Genomic DNA, 15,716 nt, shown 5'->3' on the forward strand with positions numbered 1-15,716 from the left:
TCGGGACAGAGCCCACCGCGACGCGTCGTTGAGAGGCGCAGGGGCGTGTGCAAAGGGAGGGACGGCGCGCACCGCGGCCACACCCAATAGCCTCCGAAACCGGATGCCGGCCCAGCTCCGGGGACTCGAAACCACAACGCCCGGCAGGCAACGCGCGAGCCGAGCTCCACCTCCGCCTGCTGCGTGCGGAGCCTGCGGGGTTGGGGCAGTGAGGAGAGCAGCGGGGTCCTCCGAGACCACGTCGCCCATGGCGAGGCCTTCCCCCAGCGCCTCCTGGGGCACGTGGGCACCTCCTGCCTCTCCCTACAGCCCTTCCCTGCAGGCACGCTTCACAGTCCTGGGCGCCTACACCTGCAAAGCACTCCGGGTCTGCCTGACTCCGTATCAGCACGAAGGGCCTGGGGGAGCTCCAACTGCCCCACAGGGCGAGTCCACGCGCAGCCCTGGGCTGGGGGCGGAGGACGAGAAGCCCAGACTCCCCACACCCAGTTGGCTAGGGCCAAAGTGACTTAAGTCCCGGACTGGGAGCTTCCGGGCCCAATGCCCCGTGTCCTCCAAGTCAGGCCCCAGATGCCAGGTACTGTTGGAGGAAATAGGGTCTCCCCAATTTCCGAGGGGGAGGAGGACCCTTGGCTCATAGGGGCAGGCCTTGCCCAAGGGCACTTCACAGTTGGCGATGGAGCCAGAATCCTACCTAGATCTCCACCCTGTCTCTTGCCCAGTGTCCACGACAGAAAACCGGCCTTCTGCCTCAGGTACTTACCCCACGTTTGTGCCGAAGGAAGCCGCGGGGGTTCTGAGTCCTGGTGCCACTCACTGCACACACTGGCCCAAGCTCCACGTGCCTCCCCATGGTGAGCATGGATTTGCTGAGTGAAGCATCTCAGGATGGGTACCACGGGCACAGCCTCGGAGTCTGGCACGGGGAAGGCTGCCCTGAGCAGGGCTGAGGAGGAGAGGAGAGGAGGCCGAGGGCAGGCAAGGGTTGGTAGGATCTACCAGAAACTGGTATGTTTGGCCCGTGGTGTATTCTATCAGAAGATGTGGGAAATAAGGACCCAAAGAGGGCGGCCCTCTCCCCAGCTGTGACCTCTGCCAGTCAGGGCTCAGAGGAGCAGCTGCAGCTGACAGGCCAGGTCCCAGGCCAGTATCTGAAGGGGAGAGGTCCCTGAGGGGAAGGGCCCAATCAGAGAGGACCCTATCTCCAGGCGGCAGGGCATGACCCAGGGCCAGAGTGCAGCAGGGGGCACAGAGGAAAGGCACCCTGTGCCCAATCCCTCCCTCACACCAGACGTGAATGAACAAGGTGGGTCCATTTGGGGAAGTAAGGAGGGAGATCCAGTGTAGCCCATGCAGGAACGCATCTGACACTGAGCATCTTCCTACCCACACTGGCACAACCAAGGTGGCAGTCCGTCCTGGGGGCAGGGATTGGCCAGCCAAGTGCACTGTTTCCATTCTCTAGGCCAGTGATGGCGAACCTTTTGAGCTCGGTGTGTCAGCATTTTGAAAAACCCTAACTTAACTCTGGTGCCGTGTCACATATAGAAATTTTTTGATATTTTCAACCATAGTAAAACAAAGGCTTATATTTTTGATATTTATTTTATATATTTAAATGCCATTTAACAAAGAAAAATCAACCAAAAAAATGAGTTCGCGTGTCACCTCTGACAGCGTGTCATAGGTTCGCCGTCACTGCTCTAGTGCCTGAGCTGAAGAAGGGCCCAGTGGCCCTGGCCAGTGTGGCTCAGTTGGAGTGTTGCCCAGTAAACCAAAAGGTCATGACATACCTGGGTTGTGGGTTCGATCCCTGGTCTGGGTGCATGTGGAAGGCAGCCAGTTGATGTTTCTCTCTCACATGGATGTCTCCCTCCCTTCCTGTCTGTCTAAAATCAATAAACATATCCTTGAGTGAGAATTAAAAAAAAAGAAGGGGCCTGGCTGGCATGGCTCAGAAATTGAGCTTTAACCTATGAACCAGGAGGTCACGGTTCGATTCCCGGTCAGGGCACATACCTGGGTGGCAGGCTCGATCCCCAGTATAGGGTGTGCAGAAGGCAATTGATCAATGACTCTCATCATTGATGTTTCTATCTCTCCCTCTCCATTCCTCTCTGCAATCAATATTTTTGTAAAAGGTACAAACTTCCAGTTATAAGCTTAATAAGTTCTGGAAATCATGACTATAATTAACAATATTGTATTGTGTATTTGAAAGTTGCTAAGAGAGTGGATCTTAAAAGTTGTCATTGCAAAAAAAATGTATAACTGTGAGGTGATAGATGTTAAGTAAACTTGTGGTAATCATTTCACAACATATACATATATCAAATCATTATGCTGTACACCTTAATCTAATACAATGTTATATCTCAATTATATCTTAGTAAAACTGAGGAAAACATTAAAAGGTAGAGATGACCAGGTTGGATAATAAAGCAATAAGTATCTGTTGCTTGCACATAAGTTGAAGACAAAATGTTAAGGCCATACTTTAAAAACTGATAATGGCATACAGCTAGAACTAATACAAAGCAGTGTTAAATGTAAAGTGTAATTTTAAAAAGAGGCTGCACTGCAGCTGGAATCCTGGAATCACACACACACAAAACAACAAAAGCTGACATGGCTATACTATTATACTATTGCACTTTAAAGCAAGAAAATATCAGATAAAGAGGGATATTCATTAGCATTTTACCATTTTATTTCAATTAACTTTATTTGCAATAGTGTGCCCCAGTTCTTTCTTCTCATCTCCATTGTCTGTCTACTTAATCCTAGGTACCTTGTGCCCCTCCAGCTTGCTGGGAGAGTGTTATGAGCGGAATTGCATCCTTCCACCAAATCCATATGTTCGAGTTCTAATCCCCAGGACCTCAATGGGACTGTGTCTGGAGATAGGGTCTTTAAAGGGGTAATTTAGGTTAACTGAGGTCATTGGGGTGGACTGTAATCCAATATGACTGGTGTCCTTATAAGAACAGAAAAGACCACGTGAAGACACAGGGAGAAGATAGTCCATCCAAAAGCCAAGAGGAGAAGCCTCAGAATGAAACCAACACCACCAAAACCTTGATCTTGGACTGTAGCCGCTAGAACGTGAGAAAATTAATTTTTGTTGTTCAAACCACCCAGTCTGTGGTGCTTTGTCATGGTAGTCCTAGAAAACCAGCACAGACAGGGGGAGCTCTGCTCAGTCACAGGCCAGGCTGCCGGCTGCCAGTACAGCGGTGGTGGTGGGAGCCTCTCCTGCCTCCTCAGCAGCGCTAAGGATGTTCAACTGCAGCTTAGGCCTGCTCCCTATTGGCAAGTGGACATCCCCTGAGGGGTCCCGGGCTGCCAGAAGGATGTCTGCCAGCTTAGGCTCAATCCCCCAGGAGGCGGGCCTAAGCCAGCAGGTGGTCATCCTCCGAGGGGTCCCAGAGGGCACAGGCTGGGCTGAGGGACCCCGAGTGCACAAATTTTTGTGCACCGGGCCTCTAGTTCTATATAATAAAGAGCTAATATGCAAATGGTCATCATACCCTCACACCGTTATGCCGTAATGGCTCAGACACTCAACACTAGGGAGAGAGGAATAGGGACCAGCCAGGCTGCGGCCCAGGAGAGGGACAAGCCACCCGCCCCACAGTCCCGGGTGCCTGCAGCTGTGGCCCAGGCAAAGCCGCCCGCCCACGGTCCCCTGTGGCTGTGGCGTCCCCTGCGGCTGCAGCCGGCCCAGGCGAAGCCAGCCCGGGTCCCAGATGCCTGCGACTAGCCGGAGGAGGAAATCCTGGGTCCCGAGTGCGGGGTGAAGCAGAGGCGGTTAGGGGCAATCAGGCTGATAGGGAAGCAGTTAGGGGTGATCAGGCAGGCAGGCAGGTGAGTGGTTAGGGGCCAATGGTCCTGGATTGTGAGAGGCAGTCAGACATCCCCCAAGGGGTCCTGGATTGGAGAGGGCACAAGCTGGGCTGAGGGGACTCCCCCCCCGGGGCACGAAATTTGGGGGAGGGTTCCCCCTCAGCCCAGCCTGCGCCCTTTCACAGTCTGGGAGCCCTCGGGGATGTCCGACTGCCATGGAGGTGGGAGAGGCTCCTGCCACTGCCACTAAGCTCGCCAGCCGTGAGCCCGGCTTCTGGCCGAGTGGCGCTCCCCCTGTGGGAGTGCACTGACCACCAGGGGCAGCTCCTGCATTGAGCGTCTGCCCCCTGGTGGTCAGTGCACATCATAGCAACTGGTCATTCTGCTGTTAGGTCGATTTGCATATTAGCCTTTTATTATATAGGATACACACACACAGAGGCCTGTGGAGGTAACTTGGAGTTGTGTTTGCAAAGCTGGGGGTGGGGGTGCAAACAGTGCTGCCTGGCATTCTGGGGCACCACCTTTTCCCTACTGGGAAACCATTCACTGGGCAGGGAAACTCAAGCCAAGCAGAGGCTCCCAGCTGGGCTCCAGCATCATGGCAGCCAAACCTGCCCCTCTAATCCATTCTCCACATGACATCAGGAGTGAGTCACTCTCTTGCTTAAAAACCTCTGTTCTTAGAATAAACCTCTGATTGCCCCTACAAAGTCTTGCAGTATCTGCAACCAAATCCCAGTTCCGACGCTTTGGCCACGTGTGCTTCTTTCCACTTGGTGGACATCCTGGGCTCACTCCTATCTCTGGGCCTTTGCACTTTCTGTGCCAGCTGCCTGGGTTGCTCTGCCAGACTATGGGTTAAATTAAGTCCCCCATGTGACCCCATCTTGGCACCTGCTGACTCTTCCTAATGGTAACCAAATCGGGGAAGATGTAGATTTATTTGTGTAGAGTCTCACTGACAAGCTCCCAGGGGCCTGGACCTTGTCCATCTTGCCTTCTGCTGGCACACAGTAGGTGGTCAGGAAACATCTATGGGATGAATTAGCAACACAGAACATGGTGCTGGGGACAACAGCAGCCTCTCACAAACCTGGAGGCCCTGGGCCCTTCTCAACCTGCTCAGAAGACTGAGCCGAATCCCCTGGAACCATTCGGTCCAATCCAAAAATCAGCACAGTGGCCACAACAGTAACCCCCACTCCCTCCTGGAGTCGGACCTCACTGATGTCTTACACATGAAACAGACTGCAGCCACAAGCTGGTACTTGCACTGCTGTAAGGGTGTCAGACCACCATTCGCCACTCAGCAGTCCGGCCTCTAAGAAACAGGTGAGGTCCTGCAGTGCTACGCGTGGAAAAAGGAATGAACAGGATATTGCTGGATGATTTTATTACTATAAATATACAGTAAAAAGGAACAAAAACTAGCCAATCAGAATACATCAAATGATAGCATGTTTAAGTCCAAGACAGGGTACTGCATCCTGTCATTTGGAGTACTGGCACCAATGCCAACGGCAAGAGCCCAGGATGTTGGTGGGTGATGAGGGCAAGGAGAGAGACAGCCTGTATGTGTGCACATGTGCACCCATGAGCACACCAGTGGGCGGGAGTTGGGGGGTGGGGGGGAGACAGGGAGCCAAGCGGCTGAGGAAGGTGGCCTGAGTGTGGCCGAGAGCTGTGCATAAGGCAGCGCTCTGCTCACAGCCCATTGGAGAGAGAACAAGGACCCTACTGGACAAAGCCCCCAGCTGTGTGGATGCTCCCAGAACCATCATCCTCAGAAAGCGAGCTCCTCTGCACCCGCTAACCCAAGGCCCAAAAGTATTGGCCCCTTGGGGAGCTGCACAGACCCACCCACCCACCAGGCCAAGGTCCCTGCTTGGGCAGCCTGTGCCTCCTCTGCTTTTCTATTGCCCAGGTGGTTTATCTTAAGAAAATGACAAGGCCACTTCAAATGGGACCCTTCTCCAGGAGGCAGGTCCCACCACAGGAGCCCCAGACAGAACAAATCAAAGAGAAACACCGAGTGACATTTAAATGACACAAAGGGAGCAGAAAAGTTGCTCAGATCCCTCCCTGAGCGGGTGGACAAGCTGAGCGGAGGCCCCTCCACCTGGAGGGGGTCTGAGGACGTGTGCAAAGCCACCTCTGAGAAGGTGCAGGGCCTGGAGAGGGGCCACTGGACCAGTGGTCGGCAAACTCATTAGTCAACAGAGCCAAATATCAACAGTACAACGATTGAAATTTGAGAGCCAAATTTTTTAAACTTAAACTATATAGGTAGGTACATTGTTATTAACTTAATTAGGGTACTCCTAAGGCTTAGGAAGAGCCACACTCAAGGGGCCAAAGAGCCGCATGTGGCTCGTGAGCCGCATTTTGCTGACCACGGCACTAGACCAACTGCTGCCAATAGGCTGTGCACTGCACCTCTGCCCCTGGGAAGAGGCAGGCCCAAAACCAGACCTGGGCCTCGAGTGCAGAAACGCAGGCTGCGCAGGGCCGCAGGGAAGGGCTGCGAGCTATACAGCCCTGCACGTAGGGCCTGCGCGGGAGGGGAAGCAACAGAGGACACAAAGCAGCAGTGCCAGCCAGGCCATGAACTCGGGGGAAGGGCACAGGCATCGTTTCCTTCATTGACCGTGACTCGGATCCCCCTTCCTTCCCTTCCCCAACAAGCCCCCCCAGTACTACCCCCTGGGAAGACAGTACTTCACCCACCGATAAATTCTCTCCTGCCGATTTGCTGAGTTCTCAGGGTGTCAGCCTCCCACTGGCTGGGGGGCTGGATAAAGCCAGTCTGGGACATGTGGGTGGCCAGCCTCCAGCTCCAGCCATTCAGCCAACAAGAGATTTGGGGGAACTCAGAGCTCAGTGCCCAAGACAGAAAGGGGCTGTCCTTCATTGTGTACCATTTACAAATACAGAGACCGCAGGAAAAAAGGTTTGTCAGGGGGACAGGCCACTGTGCTCTTCAATCAAGGGTCGCAGGGCCCCTTGGAGCCGTGGCTATGAAGGGTGTGCAGATAGGAGAGGCCAGGGGTCTCAATGGAGTCCAGACAGCCCCTTGGCAAAGTCTGGGGAGCTGAGGGCTCCATGCTGCCAGCCTGGCCAGGCTCTCAGAGTTGAGTCAGGCGGTGGCCTCCACGTCAGGACTGGGGCCACCAAACAGAGGCTAGGTGGGGCCAGTGGCGAGGAGGCTCCGGCGTCTTCATGGAGATGGACCTTCCTGCAGGTGGGAGCAGAGGGAGGAGGGTCAGGCTTCAATGAGTCTTCCCGCCTCACCTGCTCCCTTCACCCCTGCAGGCTCCAGGTTCCTACCAACTTTAAAACCTGGAGGGCAAGGCCAGCCTGCACCCACCTCTGCGCATGCACGTCTGTGGTGCCGGCAGCAGCTGTAGCCCTGGAACAGAACAGGGCACCTTGGGCTGCTGACCCCCAAGCCTCCTGCCCTTGGAAGGTCTGTGCTCCTGGAAACTGACCAGCCAGTTCGCAGAGCTTCCTGACTAACCTAGGCTGGGATTGGTCAGCCCCAGGCAAAAGTGAGTGGACGTACAGCCAGTGCTCAGAGCAGACCCAGGAGCCTAGCCTGCCCTCCTCAGAGGCCTATTGTTACCACAGTTGCCTCCCCAATCCTGTGAAGTGCTCTGTCCCTGGACAGGGTGTCCCCTTTGCCTGGGTGCTGGTGTGAGGATCCCTGACTGGGGGTTGCAGCAGCAGAGGGACCAGCACACTTTTCAGAGCTGCAGAAAGCATGGTCACCCACCCACCCACTTGAAGGTGGGCTCCACTGGCATCTTCACATAGCAAACCAAGCAGTGCGTCTGCCACAAGTCGTCTGCGACACAGACCCTCGGGTAAGGGGACTATTTTCGTAGGCGCTGTGGCTGTGTGCAAGTCAGCTCTGCCAAGCGAAGTATATTTCTCTGTAGCTCTGACCTGTTTCCTACTTCTGGAGGTTTTACCTAAATTGCAACACTGAACATCTTCCAGAGTGGAGGCTGGGACCAGCTTTATAAAAGTGTAGGACCCTGCCCTGGCTGCTGTGGCTTAGTTGGTTGAGCGTCATCCCGTGCACCAAAGGGTCACTGGTTTGATTCCTGGTTGGGGCACATGCCTGGCTTGCAGGCTAGATGCCCAGAATGGAGCGTGAGGCAGCCAACCGATGTTTCTCTTTCCCCCCCTCTCCTTTCCTTTCTCTCAAATCAATAAAAACATTTTTTTTTTAAAGAATAAAAGTGCCCGACAGAGGGTAAGATTTGTCAGAAGAAATGTGTGAGGAGGACAAGAGGTTTTTGTGGGAATGTAAGAGCAGTCGTCAAAACAAGTGGACAGACACCACAGCTTGGGCTCAGGACAGCTGACCGGGAGGAAGGCCAGACACCAACCTGACCTGGTGTCTCCAGCTGGGGCTGCTGGACTCTGCTGCCAAGAGTCCTGCTAGAACGTTCCACACCACACTCATCTGAGAAACCCAGGGCCACCGAAGGCACCAGGCTCTGTATCATCAGACTTCCCAGAGCCACTAATGTCACATAAAGGAGGGGAAGGGGGCCCAACACATATGGCCTATGTCTCAGTGGTACTCTTGGAACTGCCTTCTATAAAATGTCTGTCTGGGTCACCCAGGTAGGAGGCACCTCCCTATCAGGTGGGGAGTCAACCTCATATGACTTGCTAATAGACTGATATGAGTGTGCTGGTGGTGTTCTGGAAGGTTCCAGAGGTGGGTAGGGGGACAGTTTAGTAGCAGTAATGATGGGGGTCTCAGGTAAGGTTGGGTCCCCATTTCTGGGGCCCTAAAGGCTGGAACAGCCTGACTGGGCAGCCTGGTCCCGATGGGAGAATTTCTGGCCCCAAAACCAGCATCACACCCCCAGGACCACCTCTTTGGGGCAAAGGGGCAGCAGCGCTGGGAGAGCTCTCGACTTAGAATCCAGGACCCAAGGGAAGACAGGATGTGGAGGAGGCTGGGAAATGGGGAGGAACCCCCTGGAGGGAGCAGGAGAGGGAGAGGTAGCTGGGGGATTTCCTCGCTAACCCCTGCCAAGGATGCCCCTCGGAGCCACCCACCACGAGCACAGCGGCGGTCACGTACCAGCTTACTCCTCGATGCCAACAGAACAGGAGTCGGGTGCCTGGGCTGTGCAGAGAGAGACGGAAGCCTGGTTAGCAAAGGCTCGATAGACAGCACACCCCACAGCAGATGCACTGACCTTAGGACAAGTGGCCCTGAGAGGGTGGGGACTGGAAATGAAAACCCACACCAACCGATGTGCTGGAACAAAAGACGGGCATCGGCTGAAAATGTATTTCCTGAGAAGGAATGCTGGGCCAATTCTTACTCAGAGAAACTCAGCCTGTGGAAGGATTGGGGGGCCAGGCAGTGCTGAACCCCGCTGGAAGGTGGAGCCCAGGAAGGGCTGTGGGGACACAGGCATCTAGGTTTTCCATTTATAGATTCCCCCAATGTCATTTTCCCCACCAACAGGGAACACTAAGAGTCACTAAACAATGCTTCATCCCTCCGGGTGGCTGTGCAGTTGTTACAAAGAATGAAGACACCCCAGTGTACGTGTTCACATTCTTAAACACACATGTGAAAGATGCTCAGGATCTCCCCTAACTGAAACAAGCCAGTAGCAGAATAGCGGGCCCAGCATGTGACTAGAAGGCATGGACGCGTGCTCACACAGCTGTGCGCCCTGTGAGGACCCCTGCCCACCCCCAGCTGCAATCAGTGGTGCCTGTGGGGAGCAGGTGCAGGTCGCTAACAGCACCCGCTTCCTGTCTGAGCTCTGAGAGGTGCCGAGATCCCACCCTGCCCTGCAGACTGGACAGGCGCAGAGCCAGGGTGGAGCCGGGCTCAGGAGCCGGATTCTGCCCACCTCGCTGTCCAGTCAGGCCCTGAATGCAGACTCTGGCCTCTCCTCCACCACTTCCATAACCAACTGCTTCCCGCCCCACATGTCAGCTAGAGCAGGGGTCCTCAAACTACAGCCCGCGGGCCACATGCAAATACAAATACTGTTTTTGTTTTTTTACTTCAAAATAAGGTATGTGCAGTGTGCATAGGAATTTGTTCATAGTTTTTTTTTTAAACTATAGTCCGGCCCTCCAACGGTCTGAGGGACAGTGAACTGGCCCCCTGTTTAAAAAGTTTGAGAACCCCTGAGCTAGAGGCTCAGGGGCTCAAGAGCCAGAAGTCCTGGTCTCACCTGTAGGCCGAGCCCAGCAGCTACGGCCTGTCCCAACTCTGCAGACCCCTGAGCACTCTGGGCCACTCGAGGAGGGAAGGGTGAGGGGTGGCACTGCAGAGGCTGTGTGGGCATCTGCCTTAGGGATCAGGCCTCACACTCAGACATGTCCTAAGCCCCTATGGCTCCGGCCACCACAGAAGACCTTTCACTGCGCATCAGAGGGGGCTTGTGGGTTCTGAGCCTCCTGTCCACCCCACATCGCAGCTCAGGTCAAGGACTTTGGGCCCAAGGAGGCCAGAGTGGAGGCTTGTGGCTCCAGAAAGCCCAGTCCCTCTCCTGGCCACCTCCCCCCAAATGTGAATCACAATGAAATACTTGAAGTCCTCTCAAAAAACTTACTGGAATTCTGTGTTACTCTAAGGTATGCTTTTACCCGTGGGTGTCCCTATGGGCAGGCCCATATGTGCCACTGAACCAACAGCTGTCCTGCTTCCTCACACACCTGGTGACCCTCTGTCTGCAAAGCCACTCGCTGCTCGTCCAGAAGCCAGATGGGGGCAAGAGGCCCTTCCAAACCAAAGCATGTCACAGCCCCCAATGCTCAAGCCAGCTTCCCAGAGACCAGGCAACGATGGCTCCAGGGACAGGCAGGAGGGCCCCCAAGGGCTCCCCGGCCATGTGGCAGGAGCCAGGCTCTCTAGGGGCAATGTAACTGTTTATTTTGATTCCAGAACCTCAGATGGTATCCTAGCAGGTGCCAACATGAGCATCTGAGAGCCCTCCCACTCCTATCCCCCATCTGTGGAGCCCAGGATTTGAAGGCGAGGATTCTGGCCCAGAGGAGCAAAGAGCAGAGCAGCTGAGGCCAAAGGGCCCTGGGCGGAGGCCTCAGAAAAGAGAAGAGAAGCAGGACTGTTCCCAGCTGCCTCGAGCCTTGCTGGCACCCAACACACCAGCCCGACCTGCTGCACCTTGACGTGGGATGCCCTGCTTCACCAGGGACCTCCGGCAGGTGGAGGAAAGCTGGTGTCAGGCCCAAGGCAGGCAGGTGGCTTTGTTCATAGCTCCCTGGGGCAGAGGTCCAAGCATGCCAGAGCCATGGGTGCAGGAAGATACGGCAATGCAGATGGACAGGGAAAAGGACCGTGTCCTTAAACACAGCCTTTCCTGCCTTCCTGAAGCTGAGCTGGCTCTGGGCTGCAAAGAGGCCTTGGCACAGGCTCTGCCCCAAAGAGTCAGGGGCTGCAGGAGGGGCGACTATGGAAACTGAGCCTGGCTGTGCTATGGGGACTGATGGAAGGAGCATGAACTCAGAGCCAGAGAGAGGGGGGCAGGCTCCCCACCGGTCAGCCCCTCCCTGAGTAGTCAGAGCACCCGTAGGCCCCCAACTTCATGAGGATGGTCACAGCACCACCCCAGGCTGGGCAGGTCCCGAGCCCAAAGGCTGAGTGCTATTACCTGGAAGGTAGATGTCGGTGGGTGGGCCAGGCTGGCAGCACCCACAGGGCTCAGGGCTGCCATCCTGGAAGACGTTCTCAATGGAAGGTACACGGCTCCCTGCAGAGGAGAGAGCAGGTCAGGGACCCACCAGCAGGGGTGGGTTGGGCCACTCTGGCTGAGACCCCCAGGAGCCCGCCTTTCATTCCCGAGGACACTGCAGCTGCTGGGGCCCTTGGTCTCCTGACTCCCCCTCTGCTCTCCCTGGACCCTATTCTCCCTCTCTTTTCTTCTCTCACACCCCCAGTATGGGGCTTCTGTTTTATTTTTATCATTAAAAAAAATGCCCAAGTTTAAAAAACAAGATAAAATGGTAACAGATATAACTCTCTGTTGATCTTCCTGGGTGAGCAGGCTGACAGCCCCTGGTCCACACACACCACAGCAGGTCCTGCATGGACACGCCCCTGGGGGCCTCCAGTGTGGCTGCTCCTCTCACACATCAGCTCTCAGCCTCAGGCCTGCACGGTTCTCTCTCCTACAGAAAGGGGTCTGGCCCCTGTGACAGGGCACAGCAGAGGCTGCCCAGTCCCAGCACATGCTTGGCACCAGCAGGAAAAGCCAACCCTGAGGGAGGTGGGGAGCCAAGGCCTGAGAGGCAGAAGGGCTTGCCCTGCACCAGGCCAGGCAGGCAGGGATGGCACGGTGCTTCCAGGAATAGATACCCCTAAACCTGGGCACCACCCGCGGGGTAGGGGGCTGCTTCTGGAAGGGATGTGGGCCCCCACAGTGCAATGCTGGCCAGGGGACCCCCGGCAAGAAGGGGTTACAGCAATGGAGCGTCTGTGGGTTATTTTGGGGTCCTTTACCAGATTGCAGGCTTGGGGGGCAGCCAGCAAGGGCCACTCCTGGCTCTATTACCTCTAAATTAAGTGGCCTTGACCTCCCCCCAAACCAGCCCTGAGCCTGTTTCCTCACCTGCCCACACTGGGGAGAAATGACCAGGACAGCAGAGAGATGGCGTCTCCCCAGCCAGCAGAGGGAAGCACCTCATTATGTCCCACAACCACTGTGAGGTCAGGCAAGGTCATCCCCTGACTCAGAGCCAGCACATGTGCTGGGCAGCTGGGTCCTGACCCTGTAGGCTGCTACGTACTAAAACTTCCATCAAGAGAGGAGCCAGCCCCCCACTCCCACACGGGAGACCTGGACCTAGCTGAGCCCTCTGCCCACACAAAGGCCCTGGATCTGTCCAGGTGCTGGCAGGACTACCAAGGGATGGGAACAGCCCAAGGCCAGGCCGGGAGAGCTGACCACGTGCAGAACGATCCAGGTGGGATAGAAAATGGCCACACTACCCGATGCTGATGGCGGGAGGGAAAACCAGGAGCGGCTGCGGGCTGTCCTGAGACACTGTGCAGTGGTTCCCAGGAGAAACCCTAGGGGATCTGAGCTGGAGACCTCTGCCCTCCCGACAGGCAGCACTGGAACCCTGTCCTTCAGAAGAGGGCTCACCTTGCTTTAGCGATGACCTCTCGTCAACCTCCTCCGTGAGGAAACTCTAGGAAACAAGGGAAAATGAGCCTGGAGCTATGTTGCTGACCCAGGACTGGTGCCAACCTCCACTGAGTGATGGCAAGGCAGGGCAGGCCCGGGCACACCATGAAACAGGTCTCAGAGGCAAACAGCAAGCAGTGGGGACTCAGATCTCAGGTGGGCAGGACCGAGGGGGGGCCAGGACGGGAACTCACCTCTGGGGAGCTGCTCAGCACCAGCCCAGCCCCACTCGGCAGGGGAGGGGCGTCCGAGTCCTGGGAGAGCTTCTCCTCATCCTCTTCGTGGATGGGGGATGATGGGGACCGCAGGGTGCTGGGCAGAGAGGAGGGTAGAAGACAAGTGGGTAGAAAAGTGACCTTACCAACGCCAGCTCCACCTGAGGGTGAGCCTGCATATGTTGCCTGGAGCTGCGGGCAGATGCGCCCGGGGAGTTGTGGGCATCAGCAGAATGCCAGCAGGGTGCTAGCTAGCAGCATGGAGGCTGTCCACCTGGGCACTTGCAGAGGCCTAAACACGGCTTTTTATTTTATTTTTTAATATATTTTTATTGACTTCAGAGAGGAAGGGAGAGGGAGAGAGATAGAAACATCAATGATGAGAGAGAATCATCGATTGGCTGCCTCCTGCATGCTCCCCACTGGGGATTGAGCCCGCAACCCGGGCATGTGCCCTTGACCGGAATCGAACCCGGACCCTTCAGTCTGCAGGCCGACACTCTATCCACTGAGCCAATCTGGCTGGGACCTAAACACGGCTTTTTATTTCCAGAAGGAGAGGACAACTGTGATGGCGTACTTCTGGGCTGGAGGGCTGGGCAAGGGAGGCAGCAGGAGATTCCCAGGATTCTGCATCTTTGAAGTGAGCCTGCCATGTGTATTAGTCATGGGGCCACAGTTGGTTTTATGGAACCTGTGCCTTCCTTATACTTCCCCAGTAAAAAGCCAGCATGTGTGTGAGGAAAGACTCCCAATCAAGGCCGGCTGCAGGGCCTAGCAAGTGTCCAAGGAGCCATGATGGGCCCTGGGATGACAATCCTGGTTCGCCAGTCGCACAGCAGGATGTGCCCATGTGACCAACCCCCAGAAAGTCCCAGGACCCTGAAACTCAAACAGCTCTCCTGGTGCGACAGCGCTCACGCCCCTGCGGTGTGGCCTGGGACAGAGAGGGCACCGGCGCCTCTGGCCTTCACTGATGCATTTCACTCCTGCTGCCTTTGCTGAGATCAACTTTACCCGGGAGCCTAACCCGCTACTGGTCTTGTTGGTCTTTCTGGTGATCACCAAACAAAACACGTTATAAAATTATTTAAAACTACAAATCACCTTGCTTTGCACTTCTTTTCTACTAGCATACGCCTCCTGTGCCCTGGCCCACAAGCAGGCGGGTGGGTTCCCAGACACCCTTCCCAGAGGGAATCCCGGCCTCGGCCCTGGCCTCACCTGTCGGGGGATTTGCTCCGAGACTTGCCCTTCTGGTGGCTGCTTTCCATGATGCGATCAAGCCCAGCAAGTGGGCAGCTGGCCTGGGACAGACCATCTGAGACGCCCGAGTAGGTGATCTCTTCGTACAGGGGAGCCGAGGGGAGGGCCGGGGAGATGGCCTGGAGGCCGTTGAGTGCCTCAAGCAGAGAGATGGGCTCATAGCCTGGCGGGATGCTGTCCAAGCTCTGAGGGGACAAGAGCGGGTGAGGGAGGGGTTGGCTAGGCTCCCTGCCCACTGCCCGGGCTTATGCCCGAGATGGTCTACTCCCCAGCACCTGCTTTCTGACCATCTCCTGTGGTCTCCACCTTCCAGGGGTTTAAGTCCTCCCTCCGCAGAGGGCGCCAGGAGCTCTAGAGCAGCACCAGACGCCTGCCCAGGGATCCCTCGCCATCAGTGCAGCACAGCCTTGAACACCAAATGCCCATTTGACAGGAAGGGAGAGGGCATCTGGAAGAGCCACCCATTCCGAGCCTCAGACAGCCCCGACCTGGCTTTGTGTTCCTGCTGGGCAGGGGGCAGAGAGTGAGAGGGGTTAGTGAGAGGGGCAGGTGGAGAGCAAAGCCATGCCAGAGTTGAGAGAAACCAGGGAACCACGTGTTCTAGACCAGGGAGGGCCTGGTCCCCGGGGAGCTCTGCCCGACAACACAAACATCTGGCCCAACACGAGATCCTCGGTGGACCTGGGCAGGCATCCAAGGGATGACGTGTGATTCTGATGGGCCCCCTGGTTCAGAACCTCGGTTTCCCCCTTGCTGGGAATAAGTCACATCAACAGGCTGTGTCTGGCTTTAGGGTTAAAGGTGAAGGGAGAAGGGAAATGCTCGGGTGCTGGGCATGGCAGTGCTGGGCCCCTGTAGAGTGGGGCAGCCACCTGTCCTCACTCACGTTAAATAAGGTGAAGGGTAAATGTCCACAGTGCTCCCTACGTGAAACCCTCACCTGCCCATCTGTTTCTTTAATGTTTTTATTGATGTTTTAGAAAGAGAGAAACATCAATCAGTTGCCTCCTGCACGTCCCCTACTCGGGATCGAGCCAGCAACCTGGGCATGTGCCCTACCAGGAATCAAATTAATTATTTCTTGGTACACGGGACGATGCTCAACCAACTGAGCCACACCGGCCAGGGCCACCTACCCATCTGACTGGCAGGAAGGAAGGTGGTAAAGCAATCCTGGGACCATAGA

The 15,716-nt window shown here is 55.8% G+C and overlaps 2 protein-coding genes across 2 annotated transcripts in view; both read right to left on the reverse strand.

The window, feature by feature from the left end:
* The window catches only part of NUDT16L1 (nudix (nucleoside diphosphate linked moiety X)-type motif 16-like 1), a 4,278-nt gene extending 2,758 nt beyond the window's left edge, over positions 1-1,520 (reverse strand). Inside the window, exon 1 of the mRNA XM_005872937.2 lies at positions 764-1,520. Coding sequence (XP_005872999.1) covers positions 764-862 — 99 coding nt within the window. The 5' untranslated portion in view covers positions 863-1,520. The remainder of the gene's footprint in view (positions 1-763) is intronic.
* A 5,204-nt stretch (positions 1,521-6,724) lies between these two features.
* MGRN1 (mahogunin ring finger 1, E3 ubiquitin protein ligase) overlaps positions 6,725-15,716 on the reverse strand; it is a 35,284-nt gene continuing 26,292 nt past the window's right edge. The window contains exons 13-18 of the mRNA XM_014545112.1: positions 14,489-14,715; positions 13,244-13,361; positions 13,008-13,053; positions 11,514-11,612; positions 8,954-8,998; positions 6,725-7,084 (exon numbers count right to left, since the gene is read on the reverse strand). Of these exons, the coding sequence (XP_014400598.1) occupies positions 8,958-8,998; positions 11,514-11,612; positions 13,008-13,053; positions 13,244-13,361; positions 14,489-14,715 (531 nt within the window). The 3' untranslated portion in view covers positions 6,725-7,084; positions 8,954-8,957. The remainder of the gene's footprint in view (positions 7,085-8,953; positions 8,999-11,513; positions 11,613-13,007; positions 13,054-13,243; positions 13,362-14,488; positions 14,716-15,716) is intronic.

Source organism: Myotis brandtii, unplaced genomic scaffold (assembly GCF_000412655.1).
Source record: "Myotis brandtii unplaced genomic scaffold, ASM41265v1 scaffold397, whole genome shotgun sequence".
Taxonomy (NCBI): domain Eukaryota; kingdom Metazoa; phylum Chordata; class Mammalia; order Chiroptera; family Vespertilionidae; genus Myotis; species Myotis brandtii.